This window comes from Pteropus vampyrus, unplaced genomic scaffold (genome assembly GCF_000151845.1).
Source record: "Pteropus vampyrus isolate Shadow unplaced genomic scaffold, Pvam_2.0 Scaffold54, whole genome shotgun sequence".
In the NCBI taxonomy this organism is placed as follows: Eukaryota; Metazoa; Chordata; class Mammalia; order Chiroptera; family Pteropodidae; genus Pteropus; species Pteropus vampyrus.
Genome location: NW_011888835.1, coordinates 45712 through 61224, shown reverse-complemented (window position 1 = coordinate 61224; position 15513 = coordinate 45712). Strand labels below are relative to the sequence as shown.

Here is a 15513-nt window from a genome sequence, read left to right as displayed (position 1 = left end):
TAAGTAAACTAATAAAGTTACACAAAGCTTTGTATATTAGAACCATCCAAGTGTTCTCCCCCTTAAGGCCACCATTGGAACAGGAGACAGAAGTTAACAACTACAGTTGAGAACTCAGTCTGTTTGAATATTGAGACAAATCTTCCATCTTTCAAAGTCTTTCAAAAGTAAATTGTTAATATCTGTAGTTCACTCTCTTTTAAAGTATTATGCAGTTTCTCTCCTCTCTCTCTTTATCTATCTCACTTGCTATCTCATTTAGACAGGTTTTTAGCATTAGAAATTTGTAAAAACACTGTTCTAGAAACTATGAATAAACTATGAACACAGAAAACGTGGCACATTCTGAACTTGAAATGGTAAAGAGGAAAATTTAACCTAGAGTTAACATATTCCTTAAACTAATTCCAAATTCAGAATTTAGATTGGAAAGAAAAAGGTTAACAGCAGGCCTGTAACTTACTACTTCCCTTTAAAGTATTTGAGCAGACTATATCCAGTCTGTCTACATTGCTAATGTAAATAAACCTGGAATTTATACATTTATGGGGCACAACTGACTGGAAAATTTGGGTAGTCATGTAAGCAGTTTCTTATCTGTGTAATTAACTGAGTATAAAATGGAGGTATTCTAAAACTGAAACGGCTTCCTTTTGTAATCAATACTTCCATACACATTGCTCAAAATTTGTTGTTAATTCAAAACCAAAATGCAAATGCAGGAAAAAAAAAACGTAGTTGGAGCTGCATCTGACAGTTTGGGGCTCTTTCAGAAAAGAATGTCTCATCTGTGCCTAGTGTTAACCTATATCCTTAAGTCATTAGCAAAGTTTGATACTGGGTAAGATCTGTGATTCAAGTGAGTCCGCTTCGGCGATTCGACTCTATGTTAACACAAACACATTTCTAATGTACTCTATCAGAAATTATAACATTACCTGTAAGTGAACCATCAACATCAATCAGTACCACTTCATGTTCCCATCGAAAGCCAGCCTTATTTGGTGTGTGAAAATACTGGATGTCGACAAATTTTGCACTCCAACCTCCACATCTGTCATTACAAACTCCAGTGATGGATGTCACTCCCAAAGCTACACAGTTGGGACGGTCAAAGTTCATAAAGTGTACAGAAGATACAGTCAAGCCTTCACTAAATGGGAGAACCAGGCCTTTCGTTGTGCAAAATGCAGACCCCATTCCCAGTTCATCAAGATGACCAACTATTTTGGCATTTTTAATCATTGCTCCATTGGTTTCACCCCATCCTCCAACATAGGGAGCCAGGATCCTCTTGGTCTCGATTCCAGCCTCATAATTATTTATCATCACAAAGTTATGGAACTGAAGGGCACCTCCATTGACCCATTCGGCTCCTTTCTGGCAATTCCAAGTAGTGAGTGAATTAAATATCGCAGGCACTGGCACTGTAGAAATACAAGATCCTGTTTGCATGGGGAAATATTCTTCAAATATCCACATTCCGAACCAACCTTGAGAATGAACAGTGTTGTTAAAGAATTCTCCAAGAGGAACTCTTTTTTGGCAAATGTTTCGGTCATAGGATGGCCCATCGGGGTGGTTGTTCATTCGGTACCAAAAGCCAAAGTGAGTGCCACCAGCAGCTGCATTGTGCCGTATGGTGTTGTTTGGGTTGGTAACCCAAAATGCAGCCGGAGTCACATCATCATTCAGAAGACTGGTACTTTGCTGTACAAATACTGCCAAGTTATATTGCAGGATATTGCCATGTTCAATACCATCTTCTATAAAAAATGCTCCTCCCTTGATATCATATATGATATTCCTCTCAACCAGAAGGTGATGTGTGTTATGGATAGTAACGGCTCTGTTATAGGTCTGGTGAATTGCACAGCCTCTTACATAAGATTTAAACTGTAAATCTCCGAGCAGGTGCCAATGTATTGGATATCTCCCCAACCGAAAAGCCTGGCCAGCATGGAAGACCTGTCAAGCCCAGATCACAGCTATTTAGTGATCGCATAGACACAGACTTTATCTAGCTCATATTTCTTGTTTAAATATAATTTCCAACTTTATATTATTTTAATGCATTTATACTTCCTATATTGTTCATGTTTGTCATTTGAAAACATCTGGCCCCCAGCCTACCTTGTTTTATTTGTTATATAACAGCCCGTAGTTGATACCAATGAATTAATGAATGAACAAAAGCCATCTTTGACTCTTCTGCTTTTCATGTTGGTCTATTACAAAACTTTTACGTTAGCAAAATAAAACCTCTTAAAAGAAAACACTTCTTTTCTCCTTCACTTTTATTCTTATACAATAAGAAACATTTCTTGAATGTTGAGTTAAGTGTCATATGTGCTTGATCACAGTCTTTACCACAATCCTATGAAGTAGCCACTTATCATTAACTTCATTTTACAGACTAACAAATGCCATTTAGAAAGGCTGAGTATCTTGTTCATGGTCAAAAGGCTTCATTTTAACCCAAGTTGGTCTGATTCCAGAGTCAGTGTTCTTATCGACCATTCTGTTATAGTTTCTTTTAATAAATCTCTGAACTAATTGAGTTTATGTTCTAGAGGGGAGATAAAAAATACACAAAAAATTAGATAAAATGTTAGCAGCTATGAGTAAATAAAGGAAAGCAGGGGTTTGGGCAGCTATTTCAAATAAAGCTGGTGAGGAAAGGCATCTTTGAGAAGAGAACATTTGAGGAGAACTGAAGTGAGAGTGTGAACTGCACAAGTATTTGGTGGAAAAGCGTTTAAGCGGAATGAAGAACAAGTGCAAAAACTTGGTACAGGAATGTGCTCAACATGGTCTGGGGACACCAGGAGGCTTATGTGGCTGCACGGCATGAACCTGGAGTAAAGTCACAGGAGATAAAGTCAGAGGCCAGCTGGGGATGAATCCTGTGGGTCCTGTAGAAAGAATTTGGATTTTTTTTTTTTTAGGTGTAATATGAAGCCTTGAAGGGCTTGAGCAGGGTGCAACAAGATCTGATTTATGCTTTAAATTTTTTACTTTGGCTGTGGTGTGGAGATTCTATTGGAGCAAGGGTAGAAGCAGGAAGATCAGTTAGGAGAAACACAACGGTCCAGGTGAAAGGTGATGGTGGCGTTAGGGATCAGGTGGAGGTGGTGGAAAGAGAGTGGATTCAGGATATAGCATCTTGTGAGCAGAGTGGATAGAACTTGCTGATGAATTTGAGGAGGGGTATGAAAAAACGGAGAAATAAAATTTGGCGTGATTAAACGGGTAAATAATTGGGTGTATTAAAATGGCGCATCTCCTTTCCCAGATTATAAGTAGCATTTGGCAAACAGCATGAACTCAGTACACATTCATTACATGGATAATGAATGAGCAAACTATTGTCATTTAATAATAGTGCTTCTTACCTCCACATATTCTATTCTTCCAGTTACCATGTTAGCACCAGGTACAGGCGCATGAAACATAATGCAGCCTCCAAACTGGTCACTTCCAATTTCTTCTCCAAACTTTCCTTGGAGACATGTCTGTGTAGCAAATTCACCTTTAAAAAATATTTTTAAAACATCATAAAGAAAAACCATATCAAAATCCTCTAATTACATAAAGATTTTTTTCTCATATCAAATGATATCTTTTTATTAACATAAAACTTTAACCTCATTCTGGAACATAATTATTTGCATTCACATCCTTTCCTCCTCTAGACAATGAGAAAGGTAAGTATCGTGTCTTATCTTGCATTTCTTAAAGTATTTACTACCATATTTTTTAAAAGATAATAAATAATCGAATGGTTGAATGAAAATTGATAAATGTATTTTGTTTTATAATTTGTGCAGCTTTTCCCCAAGATTTGGGGATTCACATAATTAGTGCAATCTTATACTTGTATAAGCACTAGAATATGCATTATCTCACTTAATTCTTGTAACTGTAGTAAGTAGGTAGAACAGGAAGTATTCTTATTTTAAACAGGATGCAATTTGGTTTAATGGACATTGTGAGACTTGATGCAGATGAACTGTGATAATGGAAAAAATTAAACGGAATAAGCACTGCTAAGAGAATCACTTAAAATAGAGTCAGAAGGCCATAAGGGAGGGGGCCTTTGTACATCTTGTGCCTCGGTTCTCGAGCTGCTATTAAGCTGCTAAACTGTTGCTAAACTCAGCTCAAAACTGAGCCATAAACATCTTGGGGTCATAAACATCCTAGAGCAATTGCTGAGAAGACACATGGACTCGACCTTCCTCCCTGTAGTTTTCACCAGCCTTGTCTGCATATTGGAACAAACCAATCCCTGTTAAGCTAGCCAGCGATCATTCATTTGCATGAAAGAGTGACATTTTGTGGCTTTTGTCTTCGTAAATCTTGTATTTCTTTGTTCTCAGAGCACAGTTTGGGTTGCTGAATCTGTGTCTCTGGAATTGTAATCCTTTGCTCAAATAAATGCTTTTCATCCTTTAATACAGCCTAAACTTTTTCTTGGTTGACAATTGGAATCAGAACATAGGACATCTGACATTGTATCGAATGAGCTTTGCCCAAAATATACTTCTCAATGAAGAAAAAGCTATATTTAAGCTGTATCTATTATTTAACTGCTTACAGGATTGTGATGGTATTAGTGATTACATAAAATATTTAAGAGACTTGTAAAATATATTGTGCTATATACAAGTGTGTACACACACACACACACACACACACACACACACACACACACACACACACACTGTGGTAAACATCATTACAGTTCACCACTATCCAGTTCTCTTCCACTTCTAGGTGTACTAGGGTTTGCGTTAACTCTCTTCTTTAATATGAAGCATAGCTACAAAATTAGTTCTGACTAATGGCCCCTGAGTAGAAGAGACACCTGCCACTTCAGGACCAAAGTAATTAGTTGCTGGTGCTCAACTCTCCAGCCATCTTGTCTTCTGTCTCAGAGACTATGGAGGCCCGTGTTGAGATGGAGCTTCCAACAGCCTAGATCCTGAAATAATCACAATGAGCAGAGTGCCTCTGTGATCCATACTACACACCTGAGAAATGAACCTCTTTCATTTTAAATCACTGAGATTTGGGACTTATCTATTACTAGAGCATACCTTAGAACAGCATTTCTCAAATGGGGGCAATTTTGCCTCAAGGGAATATTTTTACAACGTCTGAAACATTTGAAATTGTCACATTATACCTGCTAAAATTACCTGTGTCAAATCCTTCAGGACACGCTGGAATCTTGTTATTCCACTCTGCATTATCGGATCCTCTTATTAAAATATTTCTTGTAAGAATTCCAACTTCTGCCCTTGCTTCAAACAGAGTCCCATCAGGAAGAGTAACAGTGATTCCTAAATGTGTGTAATTCAGTGGATTACTTAGTGTTATATTTATGCCATCAGCAGACACAGATGCAATGGTCCTTTTTTCATTCTCTTGTTGACTGTGTCTATAAAATTTTAACAAAAAATTTCAAAATTAATATAAATCGACATAACATTATTTTGGTGTATTAGTTTTATGCTATGTTGTACACTTTGTCTATAAAACAGGAAACTTTATTTGTCATACAATACTCTGAAGAGGAATTTGAAGATGGTGTTTTACTTTCTCAGAGCAACTGAATAAATTTTACAGGCACCTTTCAATTAAATATTTTTCAAGAGCTACACTTGTTCATAGAACTTCACTAATTTCTGTAGAACTGTAGTCAAAAGATCTATTCATTAGAACATCCTATAGGTGGTGTGGAAAAGGGGTTTGCGCTGGGCTCTACTGAATTCCTTTTGATAAGAGGATACAGAGATTTCTCTAGAGAAGGTTTTAAAAAGCATTTTTTTTCTTTTTTATGTTCTGTGTGCCTAAATACACCTTTCCTTCCTTTGTAATAATAGCTAACACTTATATAGCACTTATTTTGAGCCAAGTTCTACTCTAAGTGCTTTATACATATTAATTCATTTAATTCTTACAGTAATTCTGAGATAGATACTGATAGCATTCCAATGTTACTGAAGCACAGAGAAGTGAAATAATATGGCCACAAGCCTAGTAAGTGGTATTGGTGTGAGATGGACCCAACAGATTGACTTTGAAATAGTATTCTTAACCAATTGCTTTACAAACTCTCAAATAGCTTTTACCAATGAAATAGTGAAGTATAAATTAGATTTGGTGGGAAACTTAATTATTGTTTCTTAAAATATTTTTATTAAAATATTTTTATTAAAATATTTTGTTTCTTAAAATATTTTTATTAAAATATTAGTATTTTTATGCTAAATACTAACTTTACTCTTCAATTTCATACAGAAAAGCTATAAATGAGGACTTTCTATTCTATTAGTAATCTCTATCATTTTGCCGCTTTTTATTTTGCCATTATATAATTAAAATCTCTTCCAAAGACAGAAAAAATCATCACTTATAAAGCTAAATATATATTTAACTCTTCCTAACATCTGCAAGTCTATTTTTAACTTGGAAAATGGCAAACTCAAAATGCCATCTTGAATTTTAATTCTAAATTGAGTCACGACCTTGACATAATCTAGCTGTTTCTTGTCATAAATTACTATTTGTTTTCTGACATCCAATTTTGCCATTATCCATAATTTGGACAATAAAGCAAAAATAAAGCTTCTTTTGTTCCCTTTCCCCAATATTCTTGGTGTAGCTATATTAGTTTTGTTCCTTTTATTTATTTGCTAAAATATATAATTAAACAGAAATTGAGGGTCATAAGCAGTTTCAATTACAAAATTAAGGTCATGTTAATCATCACTCATTCTATGATTTCTTTCCCTTTATTCAATCATTACTAACAACTTTTATCCATGGGAACCACTGCCAAGAATGTAAGATAACAAGAGTTCACTAGCTTCCTTCAACCACATTTGTTAGTGACCCCAAAAAAGAAGCTCATTTACATTTTTGCATACATTAATATATTTAGCTAAAGCGCTCAGTGAGAGGATTTCAAATGACTTTTAATATCAGAATGCTTTTTGTTTCAAACAAAATCTTACATGGGAGCCTAACCATGAAAAATAACCAAAATATTTTATTAGTACAGCAGTTCCTTGAATAACATAATTTCATTCAATATTGTTTCATTATAATATTGATGAGATGCCATAGGAATTTAACTTTTGTTTATATTGATTAGCCTATGGTAAAACTGGTTTCATTATACGTCATTGTGCATAAAGTCACAGAACCTATCTATGACTTTAAATGAGAACTTACTGTAAATATTTATTTCATAGGTTCAAATTAATACTCTTTCTTATGGTAAATTCAATCAACGAAAACAACTCACCTGGTGAGCCAACATTTGGCAAATACATATTCGGCTGGTCATGTTCTTTATCAGTAGTTTCAAATTTAAGTAAAATAGTTGTGGGCCTTCTGAATCATCCTTCCTTTGCATAGTTAAAAAAAACTCTGAATATAAATCAGAATCATCAGGCCCAGAAGACATCATACCTGTGTCCTGTGCTTGCAATTACAATCTTATCTCCTGGTTTCCATGTTACTGCTTCTTGTAAAATCAAAGTCATTTCCCCTGCCCACGCGGTATGAGCTAAACGAGTCCAGATCACAGGAACAGGCAGACCTGGAGCCAAGATATAAACAGTATTTCTTCAAAGTGTTTCCTTGGTTATTGAGAGCTTCATTTATATAAATATTTTCCTGGATTGATCGATTTGGGGATGGCTCATTTTACTTTAGCACTTCATACCTTTCTCAAAACAGAAATGCTTGCTTTATAAAAGTAATAATCAGGTTTATAATAATGTGAGTGGGTCTATAAATTTATAAAACATCCTTCTGCACCAATATATTCCATTTATGACAATCTTCTTTATATGTACTCAATATAATCATAGTGTGATACTATTGATAAAATGGGCAGAAGCCTATAATATTTGTCATTGTTGAAATTCCTTAAATTGATCATCTAGAGACAAATGAAATGTGTAAATGTCTTGAAATTCCATTAGTGTATATATTTAACACAATACAGGACATTTATGATCATAAATGGGATATCATGATTATATATTCTAAATTTATGAGATTATTGCAATATAGAAGACTTCATTGTAAAAAGGAACACACCACACTTCCTTTAAATAATAAGTCACCCTGATACTTCAAACATAAGCAAAATTACTGTTATTTGCTAATTTTCCAGAATATAGTTATATAAAAGTATAACTATGAATTTACAGTTAGATTTCAGAAAGAGCCCATAGACAATCAGTATGAGCTGTGGTCAGTGCTAAATTAGGCACATGAAAAGGAGTAGGGGCAAAGGTGTAGGGAAGGCTCAGAAGAGCTTCCCCAAAAGTGACCTTGGTTGTCAGTCTTGGTCCTATGTAGGGCTGGCCTGATTAGGAAGGAAAGAGATGAAGAGGAATAAAAAGGGAATATATAAAGACAGGAGAAGCTTGGTAAGTTTTCATTTAGAGAAAGTTATGGGAGGATTATTACTGGTTCCACGGCTAGTCTCTCTTCAACCAACTTCCTGAACCCTTTTGTAATCCCTCCAACCCCATCCCCAGACCCATTGTACCATGCAGATCCAGGATGCCCTCACGCACGGCCAGCGTTTTGGCGCCATACACTGGGAGCTCAGGAGATCGCAGGTGCCCATGCAAGGTAATGACCGCCTTATGTCGAAATGGTGATGCTTCTGTTCCAATCTGTAAGGGATTTCACAAGCATCATTCAGAAAGTTAAAACCCAATATCCACAATTCAAAAGTTGTTTTTATTTCCTCCCTTCTCTTTAAAAAATGGCTTGTTTAGTTGTCAGTATCTTTTTTCCACAAGATGAACCTTAAATTTTCTAGTTAGCCAAATATACTATGCTAGAACTTTTGGAAAGTATACTGAGTGACTTTAGCCACATCTCTGAGCGATTTTTTTTTCTGCTCTATTTCAAATTCTGCTTTATTGTAACACGCTATTATCTTCTCATTAAAAGCATAAGATTATTCTGGAAAACTCCCCCCCCCAAAAAAAGTTTTTTATACTAATAGAGACCTATACAAAGACAAACTTTGTGAGAGTCTGGTACAATTAACTGTCCATTTTACACATAATATCTTAGAAAGAAATGGAAAGAGGTTAGCAATGAATATATATATCAGGTTCTCTCATATACCTGAAGAATGCCTCCATCTGTAATTAGAATATTTTCTGCCTGGAGCTCAATGTCAGCTTCATCAAATATTAGCATTCCACCTGTGAGTAATACAATTTTGAAATATATCACAAAGAAAATTAATATCAAAAGTCATTTATTCAATTACACATTAAAATTTAAATTCTCATTCCTATCTGCTATGCATTTCTCATTCCTATCTACTATGCATGTCACTTCAGTTCTTTGGCGACATAAAATATAAAAACTTCAGACAAGACCCAGGAAGTAGTAGAAAATCAAATCCCAGGGCAGATTTTCTCTTGACCATTTGTTATTTTAAATGCTCTTAAGTAGTCAGCCACATAAATCCTAATTCTACAAACACAGGGCCACAAAATATAAATTAAGAATAGAAACAATTAACGTTAAAGAAAAGCACTTTTTATAGGAACTATTATAACCCCAACATTAGCTCTGAATTTTTAGCCACTAATTTGCACCGGCAACATCTATAGTCTGATTAGCATTATTAAAGAATGCACTGAGATACAGTATTTTTTTATTTTTTATTTATGAGACTGATGTAAATTTGTGACAGGAAAACTTGTCCAAATGTCCAATAGTTAATAACCTCAAATAACTAAAATACTGCTATTATCCCAGAAGTTAAAACAAAAACAAAATACAAAGATCTTTTAGAAGCTAAAATTACACAGCGAAGTTTATATACTAAAGCCCAGAATGTTTTAGTCTTGCCAATGATTATTTCTTTTACATGAAATTGTAACAGTCTTGTTATTTAACTTTCTATAGTAAAAACAGAATATCAAGAAGCAGAGATAACTAATAGTGAAAGCAGGTTCAAAGGCAAAAGTGAGAATCAAGGGGAGTCAGGGTAATTTAATATAGAATTTAAGAAATATCTATGATTTTATAACCCCTAGGACTCACTGTATCAGTGTTTTTCTAAATGAGAAATATCTCTTACTGCTGTCATCCACTGCAAGTGCACAGGCATGCGCACGTGGGCATGTGCCCACACACAGTTACTGAAACAAATTTCATTAAATAACCTTTAGCCTTAAAAGATGCTTACTCATATGGATGCAACATATTTTGATACTTTCTATTCTATTTCATTAAAAGATTCTGGTTGCAATACACTAAATAATTTCATACCACAAGTGGACTGTAATACTGGATTTAAAAAACTCAGTACTATAACTTCATAGTAAAAACATAACACAACTATGGATATTCACAATAATGCATTTAGATTAAATTAACTTTAAAGAACAATTCCATAGGCAGAGTCTAATAAGTAGATTTTTAGAAATTTACCCTGAATAAGCAACATTTTCAGAATAGGGGTATTTTGATCCAGCAAAATCCTCTGTCCTTTTGCAATGACAACCAGTGACCCTTCCTCTGGAGGAGACTTCCCTCCCCATGAGAAATTGGAAGACCAAGTGTCGACATAGAAAAAATCAGCATTATTCTGTAATAGAACGTGAGAGACTTCTAAATTTAGGTTTTATCAGAATCCTTCATTCAATTTCTCAAAAAAGAAGAAATCTAAACTCTTAAACATTCCCATTAATAATAAAGTATAATCTACTTTAAATATGTTAGCTTATATGATAATAATAAAGTGAAAAATCCACTACCAATTACTCCACAATTAAATTAAAATCTGAAATAGTAAAATTTTAGTAATAAGCAAAAATCCATAACTTACTTTAAATTTATTATAGTCACAACTCAGTTATGTTTTTGGCGACATTAACAAAGTAAAAAGCCATTGCTAATCGCTTTACCTCCCATAGGCTGGTTTTCCTATTGGTTGTCGTTACGACGCCCAGCAGCACCCTTACCTGTCTGGCCATGCCAATGCTTCCAACAGTGACATGCACTGGAGCCCACCCTGAAGGAGTGCAGGCGTTTGTCATGCAGATGATATATGTCTTGTTGGAATATTCAACATCACATTTAGCTTCGGCTATGGTGACTAGAACATCCTGCATGTTTTCACTGTAAAGAAAAAAGGGGGAAAATAAAACATTAATGATTTTCTCAGATTTCTAGGTCACACTATCAAACCATTTTATTCATATTCATTATTACAAAGACAATGATCTTACCCTATGACCCATCGAAGTACAGAGAAACACTTTTTTTAGTAGTAAGAATTCAAAATATTTGTTGAGAAAAAAGTAAACACAGAGATTCAGAGGCCAGGAAATATAACTATATAAGCTAGAAGGTATTCCAGTGTTGCAGAAAAACTGCCTACATTCAATTTATTTAGAAATTCTATGTTGGTCTCCAAACAGGCACCTTTGCAAGAGACTTTCAAGGGTCATTTTGTCTACGTGACATTTTGACCACATTCACAACTTTGTAACTTAATCTCCATGTAAAAATGTAAGTCCAAGGTAGTTGTAAGTACTTGAGAAATTAAAATTGCCTTCTAGGATTTAAATCATCTAATATTTTGAAGTCAGCCTTATCCACTTGAAGAATGAAGCAGTACATATGTTTGAGCCAAATAATGAATATATTTAGGAAAAGGAAATCTGGCCAGTTACAATGTAATAGACCTGATGCGTGAAGAGAAGTTGCATTCACTCAGTGAAGCAGATCATGGTTGGAGATGAGATCAAACATAATAAGGTGATTTTTACTTGTGACGTTGCTTACTAGGATTTGGAGCAAGTTACCTAACCTTCCTCACCTTAGTCTCCTAAACATAAAATGAGATAAAATATTTAATAAGGTAAGGCAGGAAATTTCAATGGGGTAGAAGGGGCAGGCACAGTGTAAGTACTCAATAACTGTTAGCTTATTACTACTATTACGTGCCTCAAGGGTGACTTTTGAGCAGATGGTTAGATATCACACGACTATATATAAGCACTGACCTGGCATACGAGAAAGCAGGTGCAATGGCTTGAGTCTGGAAATATGCACTGATGTATGTGCACGTGAAGACAGTACCTGAATCCTGATCCCATGATTGTGAGTCTGGTGCCCCCTGCTGTACTGCCTCTCTTGGGAGATATTTCAGTGATGAGCGAAGTCAGTGACATGGAATATGTAAAAGGGGTCTTGGACTGTGACAAATCCTTCCCATTGACCACACTCACATCGCAGGCTTGCTCAGGTCCCTCGCCTATGAGAAGAGGATGGAACTGAGTATAGGTTTGCCATCAGGTCCTTTTTCATTTCCAAAACCCTTAAATGATTTCAGTAACATCATCCGTTTCCTAGTCATTTTCACAGGCTATCTGTGAAGTAATAAAGATCTCTAGCAACAGCCCAAAACATCACAAGGTTCATGCACATAAACAACAGGAGAAAAACCCTCAGACCCTCCCTTGGAGCCTCTTCCTGTAGACAGCTCTACAAACCTGCCTGTTTACTTTTCCAGTCCTAGGGGATCCAACATGGCAAATTAGAGCAGGAAGGAAGAAAACTGATAACGGCAGGCACTCTGACAACAGCAAGGAGTGACAGCTGAAAGCAAGGTAAAAAAAACTACAGAAACACGATACAAAAACGTAAAAAGATGCAGAGTTAGTGTTAAGACAAGCATCCTAAAACCTTGATAAATCTTAACAGTATTGCTGCATATAAAAAAGAAAAATCAGGATATAACCTTTGATGTTGGAATGATAAATAAGCCTAGTCATAAAAGTGTTAACATTTTCTTTAATATACTTTGTTTTAAGAAGTCAAGGAAAGAAGACAAAATGTTCAGAAAAGCTTCATCAAATTTCATTAATGTTTTAAAAAATGTTTGCACATGAAACATTCGTTATTCATTGAGAATATGCTCTTTGGTTCTTCTTCAGTTTTGTTAGATAATTAAAATTTGTTGTGTACTTAAAATATCAGATACTTAAACTTTACAATAACCCACTGAATAAGGGTTAATGATATCTTCATTTAATTGATGGAGAAACTGAAGCAAAAAGGAATTAAGTTCCCTTGACAAGGTGACATAGTAAGTAGCAAACTGAGATTCAGGGGCTTCTCAGAGCCCAGCTCTTAACTGCTAAATAAAAATAAATAAGAGTCATAATAGCAAATCATATAACATCAGGTATCTTTCCATTCACTTTGGATACATTAACTTATTAAGCCTCAAAATAATCCTATAAAGTAAGCTAACGTGCTATTCTCACTTTACAGATGAAGAAACTGAGCACAGTAAAGTTGAATAACTTGCCCAAAGACACAGCTTGAGTTTGATTCTTCCAATGCACCCAGAGTTCACACTTGTGACCATTACACTATCCTATCTTGAAGAGAAATCGAATACTCCAATAAAAACTAAAAATGTTCTCCATTTGGCATGCTTAAAAAAACTAAGAGCCATCAGTTTATGTGATAAACTGAAACACTGCAATTTATTATAAACAATCCAATCTACTCCAAATTTTATGAATCTTGAAACACATATAAACCTAGGGGGGAAAAAAAGGGTTCTGAAGAAAATGCTTAAAATCAGGACAGTTATAAAGGTGATTCAATTGCCCTGAAGAACACTTGAAAAAAGAAATGAGAACTCTGATCTTAATAAAATTAACCATTTCTCAGACTGCCATTCTTTTTTCTGACAACTTACCATTATTAGGTGGAATTTTACATAATAAAGTTGTACGATCAGATTTAAGCCTATCAACTGCACATTCTGAGCCACACACTAATATAGTGGAATTTTGTGGATTAAACCCAGTGCCTGTCACAGTCATGGTCTGGCCACCACCAAAGCTCCCTAGTGAAGACATAAAAAACAAAACTAATTAAAAGAAAACTTCTTCTATGAATGTAACTTTATTTTAAAATCCGAAATAGAAGTGACATTAATGAAAAGATTCTTATAACTGAAATTATATTTCTATTATAGCATAGTATTTTAATGCAATAGGATCTCTTTCAAGTATAGTGTTTTAAAACATTCTCTGAGTAAATGTCACATCTGGTCATTTACTTAAACTACTTCTAAGAACTAAAATTTTATTTGAAGGGATGTCACAAATCAGAGTAGTAAAAACATAAATGTAAATTTACTATTTAAGAAGATTGTTTATATATTAAGATTTTTAACCACTAAAACAACTTTCAAATAGAAAAAAAAATATTTATGTAGACATAATTACGAGCCAGTGATGTCTAAACATGATTTAAAAAAATTTCCACATATAACCTGGCCATTTTAAGTAGGGTCAAATTTTAATTAAATTATATAGCACTAAGAGTAATGCCTACATTAAACTGATATTTTAAAATAATTAAGTGGTGCCTTGCATGCTTATTTATTTGATGCATAAACAAAAATAGTGTGTTAAACGAACTACAAATTTTAGCAGTATTTGAGGAATTTTTTTCTAAATAAGTGTTTACTGAAGCAATATAAAATATTTGTAGGTTCCTTCACACTCATGACTACCTTGGTTTGGATGAATATTTTGAATGGTAAGTGGGTACTTGAATACAACTGTGGACACAGCAGAGCCTTTTGTCTTATGATGCATCATAACAGGAAACGTGCCACCAGCATGATCTCCAGTGATGCACTGCAATACGCTGGCATTGACCATGGTTACATTACATTGAATGTTATTTATCATCACCGAAATTTCCAAGATGTCAATACCAAAATTAGATCCAGTGATTTGAATTCTGGTTCCTGGTGGACCTTTTAAAAAAGCAAACAATATAAATATATCTAAATTACAACACATATACATGTGTTTAAAGATATACCTATCAACGAAATAATATCCAGTATTTAAAAACTAATATAAATATTAACAAAACATGTGTCATATACATTTTGGCTACAATATACATTACAGTCTATGGTATATTAACTATAAGTTATCTCAACATTTATTATTTTTCAGCCCTTCTGTTCATTCTACTGAGTTGTAAGTGAGTAATTCAGGCTAGTGGGGAAGAGAGGAGAAGAGGAAATCTAGAGTTAGAAAGTATGAATGTCTGAGCAGGGGGTGGTTGTTTGAAGTATATTTTAGGACTAGGCTTACTGTTTTTTATTTTTGGTACTTTCCTGATCATAGCATCACTTTTGAGGATGGATTATTTTTCTTAATTCGAATATTTTTAGTATATATGACATAAGAAAATTATGATAATTAGGTATATGATAGTCAATATAGAAATAAGGAATTAATTTAAAGACATAGATGAGTGTTGATGTTGATGCCTCGAATAAATGTACACAGAATATAGTACTTCGATCCCTCTGTTTCCTTCCTTCCTCCTTTTGACAATAATGCATTGAGGACATTAAACACATGGAATTTTTCATAGGTCATCCAAATGACCTTCAGA

The 15513-nt window shown here is 34.5% G+C and overlaps 1 protein-coding gene across 1 annotated transcript in view; it reads right to left on the bottom strand.

Annotated features, from left to right (window-relative positions):
• Positions 1-15513, bottom strand: part of LOC105292249 (fibrocystin-L-like) — a gene marked incomplete at its 5' end in the record, with an annotated part of 117123 nt that overhangs the window by 56033 nt on the left and 45577 nt on the right. Inside the window, 11 exons of the mRNA XM_023530776.1 lie at positions 939-1968; positions 3396-3532; positions 5205-5446; positions 7486-7615; positions 8579-8708; positions 9172-9251; positions 10495-10651; positions 11028-11184; positions 12151-12325; positions 13784-13933; positions 14609-14857. Coding sequence (XP_023386544.1) covers positions 939-1968; positions 3396-3532; positions 5205-5446; positions 7486-7615; positions 8579-8708; positions 9172-9251; positions 10495-10651; positions 11028-11184; positions 12151-12325; positions 13784-13933; positions 14609-14857 — 2637 coding nt within the window. The remainder of the gene's footprint in view (positions 1-938; positions 1969-3395; positions 3533-5204; positions 5447-7485; positions 7616-8578; positions 8709-9171; positions 9252-10494; positions 10652-11027; positions 11185-12150; positions 12326-13783; positions 13934-14608; positions 14858-15513) is intronic.